Here is a 6962-nt window from a genome sequence, read left to right as displayed (position 1 = left end):
AGATAAAATGAAAAATTGAACTTACCATGCAAGATGTCTGTTATGGGTGAACGCCGTACAGCTTCTGGTGTTATCGCACAGTATGTGAATGAGTTGCTCACGCAGTAGCCCATTAATATAACAGAGAAATTCAAACAGTTGCACTGCCTGTTTATTTCCTAACAAACACATATATAGCTGCAGTATAATGCAGCCACACTTTAAATTTTCTTAAATGAGGTGAATGCTTCCTCTGCGTCTCCATTAAACCAAGTTCTGTTTATTTAAATTATGCTTCTTGTGGAAAGGCTTAAGTACTTTATTATACATTTACACATATTCTGAGGTGTATTGTAATATTCTGGCCAGTGCGGTACTGCAGCATACCAGTCCTCAACCAACCACATGACATAATTATATGTGTGGACTTTAACAAGAACCACAATATTTGGTAAAGCACATGATTTCACATTCCACTGAGCACAATGGTGAGGGATTAAGCTGCACAATGAGGACGAGGCTGGCAGGAGAGGATAACAGACATGGAAAACATGTGGGTGTCTGGGTTAGAAAAGGAGAGTGAGTCAGGTCAGAGTAGTCAGACTTTTCCCCCCCGTCTTTAGTTTTGTGGTTAAACTTTCTTTTTTCGTAAACTGGGACAGCACCACCTCACACTCCATATCGTGACTTCTTACAGGCTGCAGCAGTTTTCTCTGGACTTAAACCTTTATATAAAGCAGTCAGCTGAAGTGAATTATGAAGTGTACTTCCCAGCAGTTCTCTGATGACATGTTGTGGTAAAATAAGGAACTGCATTTTTTCCTAATTAGGAAGCCAAATAAAAACTCAGGCTTTTCCAATGACAAAAATCCACCCAGATTTTACATTTTATTACCTTGTCTGTACAACATGGTACATAACAGACACATAACAAAAACAATAACAAGGAAAATAGTAAAGGGAATTATCCACTTGTGTGGGTTTCTATAACAACAGCTTTTTTTGCTCGTCTTACTACAGCAATGAGTGACTAATGGCGAAGCATTTCTCCTCTTGAAAGCCTTAAAAGTGACTTTACAAATACTGGTACAATCTCCAAGCTGTGTCTGGTTTTAGTGGCATTTCAGCAACAATGTTAGCCAACTGTGAATAATGAAAAAGATGTCCATGATGTAAATGTCTATATTTAAATCAGAAATGAGCCACAACACTTTTTCAAAGCTCATTATACATAGTCATATCCCAAACTTTAAAACTTTCACTAGACCCAACATACAGACTATATGTACAACTGAGGCAACAAACAGATAGAACACAAAATCAATTTCTTTCTGCAGTGAACTTCAAATGCACCGATAAAGGCAGAGCTCCAAATGTCACATGATAACATCTTCAAGCATAATTGTGTGAAAGGCAACACAATAAATAAAACAAATGGCACGGAAGGTCTGAACAATCTAAACTGAGAAGCACAATGTCTCTGGGAATATTCACAGGAAACTAAATACTAAAGCAAGCACGTCCCTGTAGACAGTAAGAGAAGCTGACTAAAGAGAACTGAGATTAACAAAAACAGAAAAATCTAATTACAGTGAGGAGTATAACATTTATAATTCAATATAGTATTTCTATTTACAAGCATTTATACAACAGAGCACATTAAACTGGGGTTTGGGCTTATTACTCTATCAGGACATGGAGCAGAACAATCAGATCATATAATGCACTAAATATAAACCTTGTAAACATCACATCTCACCTTTTATCTTAGATATCAGTCAGTTTAAGTTTATATTTGCCAGGTTCAATAAGCATTTGTCCTTACTTTAAGGCATAGGTATCAAGCTTAGGAGTAAGCCTAAGAGTTTACTTTAAATAAGCCAGATTTATTCAAAAGGTTTCACTCCAAAGAGAGAAATCATACTCATCACAGCAAACCCCCAAAGCAAAACGTCGCTGGATCAGTTCAGCTAGCTGCACAGTTATAAGATCTCCTCGACTCCGTGCGCAAAGATCATAACCAGGCCGGGTTCCAGGATCATATCCTCCCCCATATGCTGATTCTCACAGGCCATCACCACCACTGCCTGCTTGCCAGGGATACGCTTGGCAACGTAGTTCTCATAGTAGCGCCTGTTCATCTGCCGCGTCTCGAGAGTGGCCAGTCCCTGCGGCCAATTACGCTCGTGGGCGTTTTCGATCAGGTCGTTTACAATCGAGAGAGGACAGCCGCTGTCTATGAGGGATCGCTTGATGACTGCTTGGAGGACAGCATCAGGAGTGGAGATCATGCCACCCCAGCGTGTCACTCTAGCAGGCTGCATGGAGTTTACCCACCTGAAGATTTAAAAAAAAAAAAAAAGAAAAAAAAGAAAATTAGGAACTGAATTTATTTCAGATCAAATATTGGGAGAGGAAAGGAAAGCTTCACTTACTCAAGTATCTCATTGTACTCGATGCTCTCCTCAAGGTTTTGCAAGTTTGGGTTTGCACTGCGAATTGCTCTCATGTAGGCTTTTAGCAGCTGAATGTCTCGTTTCTGGAAATGAAAAGCAATACAGTGAATGAAAAACCTCTCAAAACTGCCTCAAGTACAAAATCTGTAACTGTCCATTTAAAAAACCCAAATAGATTCACATCCACACCAAAAAAAAAAAAAAAAAAAAAAAAAAGTGCAATAAGAATGAGGAGACCATTTTTATTGCACGTCCATCAAACACATATAATAGGCATGCATCTGTGTCTTATACCACAAAGACATGGCACTCGAATTATTTCTGCCAAATATCATACAGACAGACAACTGTTAATATTTTATCAAGACTAGACTGAATATTTTGTCAAAAATATACTATTGTGTAGGCAAAATACTCTTACTTGTTCCCCCAGCTGGTGTTTATGTTCGGCTACAGTTTTTTCCAGCTCTGAAATTTTAGTTTGCTGCTGCTGGACAACGCTCCGCAAGTGTTTAATACAGTTATGATTGGGCAGCTCATCTTTGGGCATTTCAAGCCTGCAAGAGTGAGAAAAACAGAATATTAAGAAAGAAAAGAAAATTTAATACTATAAAATACAAAGGAGGCTTGTAAGGATTTATTCTATGGAATCCACTTACCCACATCCCTCCTCACAGTTGACAGGCCTTTTGGGGTTGTGCTCACAGTCCTTGAGATGTGACTGCAGCTGGTCCAACCGCAGTGTGGCTGTGCAGCCAAAGCTCGCATTATCACAGCTGATCTGAAGTTTGGACAACATGTTGCGCATAATGCGGGGCACAGGACGGAGGTGAGCCAGCGTCACTACTGTGCGGTCAACAGGACAAATCTGCTGCTGGGCAAACCACTGCGTTATACAGGCATTGCAGAAAGCATGCTCACAGTGTGGAGCCTGAGGTGGAAAAATGCATATGCATATAAAACAAATGTAATGTCAGAAATACAGATAGAATTAAAAGGTGGGGGGTATTTTGATCAAAGACTTGCCTGCACTGGTTCTTCTAACACTCCACTACATATTGGACACAACAGGTCTTCATCCACCTCCCCTTGAAACCTCGTAACGTCGTACCCCATGGTACATTACCCACACCTCCTGAACAACACACAAAAAGGTTTTTAGCCATATTAACTTCTTAGAGACAACTGTAGACAGATGATACTAATCTGTACAAAGACTAAGTATTTTTAATTCTTATGCAACAGAGAGGCACTGACTAATCCTAAATTTATTTGGGTGCATGATAATGACCCCAAAGTGATTAAAAAAAAAACACTTTTAGTGACAAGAAAAACACCAGATGGTACTCAACTAGCCTTGAGGGGTGTACCACAAAGCGAGACTAATAGGTCAGAAGCGTATGTCAAGCTTAAAACTCAAGAGTTTTCAGTGTCACAAAAGTGGTCACCATGGTAACTCATGTTAAACTCTTAACCTGGTCCAGAGCAGGTGTGTTCAGAGTTCTGGTTTACAATTGTGAGCAACTGCCACAATTTAATTGGTACTCTTAAAGACAGCATGATCCAAGTGTGCTACAGATTCTCTGCTGAAGGAAACCATTTTATATATAGCACCAGCTGAACAACACTAATAAAAATAAATGAAGCCATTACAGTGCATACTGTGGACCACATGTCATATAAATGTACATGTATTCAGTTGTCATAATTCGTAGTAGACTGCGGAAAATACAGCAGATTAGAAATTAATCAGTCAATTTGCTGTATATCAGTCACAGAGTATATTTAACCAATAAAATCAATTTAGCTTTGATCTATTGACAATGTCTAGCAGCAACAATTGCCATTTGAGGTATGTATGTTCTTCATAGATCTCTATCACACAATCTGGCAATTTCATGCTGAGAAGCAGTCATGTGCATCAAATTCCCTTTTTTTATGCAAGTGTGAGAATGAATAAAAATCTTCGTTTTTTTAAAATAAAGTTTTAGGTTTGGTAAAGCCAGCTAATGCAAAAAACAAACAAACAAACAAACAAACAAAAAAAACAAAACCCCTGGATATGTTGAACCTGCTTCATAATACAACTGTGCTCAACACCATCAGCTCAGTCTGAGTTTACATAAAGAATCAAAAGCAGTTCAGATTCAAAGAACAAGGGCACGTTTACCAAGACATGTTGACAAATTACTTGCCAAGCAAAGCCAAATAATCTGCCTAAATCCTTCACACGTTCAAATATTTTAAGCCTACCTCACGCACAAAAGGCCTCAAATGTTTCCATTCAGGTCCTGATGTTTTGCTGATACGTCACATCTGGTAAAATGGCCTCCTTGCTAAAAGAGTTTAAAAAAAAAGAAAAAGAAAAATTATAATATTCACAGTGATTGTTAGATTCATTACAGTTCTTGCATGGGACAAAATCCAAGATCGACGCAATTTATCTGGAGATATATTAAAAAAGACGTGAGCTCAGTCGTTTTCAAATTTTCTTGCAATAATCTATATTCTTTACCTAACAGCATCTCACACCTGTTTTATCCTTATGAACATCGTTTTCTGCTTTAACCAAAAAAATGTTTTAAAGGAACAATGACTCAAGACATTGAGCACACAGCCCTGTATCGATGCCCTTGACCTAACGTTGTGTAAATTAAACCCTACTATCACCTATGGCACCTAATGAGAACATCCTGTCATTCCAGCTGACTGGCTGATGACCCAATTTGACTGAAAGCGGCACATGTAGGCGATTTACAGACCCCCCATTTCTCCAGTTGCTCTCAACATGCCCTGCAAACATTAGCATCGCTAACGTTAGCTATATGGAAGATATTTCGTTGACAACGCTGTACTTTGCTCCAGTTATTTGGGGTTTATAATTAAAGCAACTGGGGTCAGCACACAAAAAGCACCTCAATGCTTGGATATAAGAACCCCTCTCTAGTCACGAATTACATGTAGCTATCGCTATTCCACTAACCATCCCTTTTAGCAAATACGGTACCGTTGGTTTTCCCTGGATATTAGCATCAAGCTAACCAGACAGAGCTCAGTCTAGGCGTATTACACAGAGAAATGTCCGCTTACAATTGCACACGCTAGAAGAAAATACCATAACTAACAGATATACTTACCTACGCGTGTATTAAACCAGTTCTTTATGACGAATTCTGTGGGGGGGGTTTTCAGACGTCCCAGTGTAGCTAGAAGCTTGATAGCCACGTCCTGTGCTACATCCTACACTTCAGCGTCGTTGAGACGCAAGCGAGCGGCGACGTCATGACGTACCGCTACAACGTTCGTTTGATTGGTCCTTTAACTTTTTTTTTCTCTCTATCCATCTTTCTATCTTCATTCATCTACAGACCACATTATAATACACGTTTACTCAAATCTGACTAGAACTACCAGTTAATTTTTTCCGTGATGGTTTCATTTGTAAAGACAAATATGGCACAAATACATACAGTAATCTGAAACAGACTTGAGCCACCTCTCATGTCTTTATAATTTGCTTCCAGGAAGCAAAATCTTGTATTTTGATCTTCTTGTATTTTTTAAAGTTCTCTTCAACAATACGTCTTTAGGTTTCCTGGATGATTTTTCAAAGATTTTCTTGGGACATTGGTTGCTTTTTTCATTCATTTTCAGTCTATCCCTATTACCCACCATATTCAGATAAAAACATTTTTGTCTCTGAAACTACTTACAGCATTGCCTGAACTCTATTAGACAAGCTTTTTGGTACTTGAATGAATCATTCAAGCATTAAATTAAATTAAATTTGTCTGATTTTAAATTGCATCTTTAGGTACTTTGTTATTAGCAGCCTGTTGGAAGACAAAAGAAGTGGAAGGCCTACAAAAAACTGTGTCTGAATGTTATGTCTGTAACAAACAGGAAAACAGCCAGCAAAGACTTGACACAGGACCTGAGTAATGCATCATTAGAAATGGTCTCAGTGGAAGAGTGGTAGTCAAGAAGACATTCTTAAAATATGAAAACAGAAAATGCTGAGGTATGCCAAATGACTGACAATGAGTTGCAACGTGTGATTCAGTTTAGTTAAATTAAATTGTATTTACAGTTCATTAACAGTCGCCTTAAGGTGTTTTATATTGTAAGGTATACACTTGGCAATAATAAAGAGAAAACCCCAACAGTCACCCCAACTCCCTGTGACCAAGCAGCTGGTGATAGCAGGAAGGAAAAACTCCCTTTACCAGGAAAAAAAACCTCTTGCAGGACCAGTCCCAGTGAGGGGGATCCATCTGTGATGACCTGTTTAGTGTGAGGATGATGAATCCAGATTTTACGTTTTTGTCTCAATGTTTGGAGGTGGTCAGGAGAGAATTAAACAATGAATGGCTTAATTTATAACCATCAAAATGACCACAAAAAGCATACTAAGTTAAAGAATACCCGGACTAACAAACAAAAAAAACATACACACACAATGGATCACGATCCGTCATGGACTCACCTTCCCAGAGCCTAGATGTCAACAGTGTGGGGGTGACTTTG

The 6962-nt window shown here is 38.7% G+C and overlaps 1 protein-coding gene across 2 annotated transcripts; it reads right to left on the bottom strand.

Moving 5' to 3' along the window:
* Positions 1-850: 850 nt before the first annotated feature.
* rnf41 (ring finger protein 41) lies at positions 851-5736 on the bottom strand. Of its 2 annotated transcripts, none has more exons than XM_026155144.1 (7): positions 5573-5736; positions 4689-4771; positions 3462-3570; positions 3095-3366; positions 2857-2992; positions 2415-2518; positions 851-2316 (listed from the first exon to the last, which is right to left on the bottom strand). In XM_026155144.1, the coding sequence occupies exons 3-7, from the start codon at positions 3549-3551 to the stop codon at positions 1962-1964; spliced, it is 957 nt and encodes a 318-aa protein (XP_026010929.1). In that variant the 5' UTR covers positions 3552-3570; positions 4689-4771; positions 5573-5736; the 3' UTR covers positions 851-1961. The 2 variants fall into 2 exon arrangements, with proteins under 2 accessions (XP_026010929.1, XP_026010930.1); XM_026155145.1 differs by lacking the exon at positions 5573-5736 and adding an exon at positions 5443-5540.
* Positions 5737-6962: the final 1226 nt, after the last annotated feature.

The sequence above is a fragment of the Astatotilapia calliptera genome, chromosome 20 (assembly GCF_900246225.1).
Source record: "Astatotilapia calliptera chromosome 20, fAstCal1.2, whole genome shotgun sequence".
NCBI classification, from domain to species: domain Eukaryota; kingdom Metazoa; phylum Chordata; class Actinopteri; order Cichliformes; family Cichlidae; genus Astatotilapia; species Astatotilapia calliptera.
Note: the sequence above shows the minus strand (reverse complement) of the source record. Positions and strands in the feature narration are given on the sequence as shown.

Excerpts from the sequence above, each read along its gene's own strand:
- rnf41 (XM_026155144.1), bottom strand. The coding sequence starts at position 3,551 with ATGGGGTACGACGTTACGAGGTTTCAAGGGGAGGTGGATGAAGACCTG. Across the intron at positions 3,367-3,461 it reads TGTTAGAAGAACCAGTGCAG|GCTCCACACTGTGAGCATGC; the intron begins GCAAGTCTTTGA and ends TTTCCACCTCAG. Across the intron at positions 2,519-2,856 it reads AACACCAGCTGGGGGAACAA|AAACGAGACATTCAGCTGCT; the intron begins GTAAGAGTATTT and ends TTTCATTTCCAG.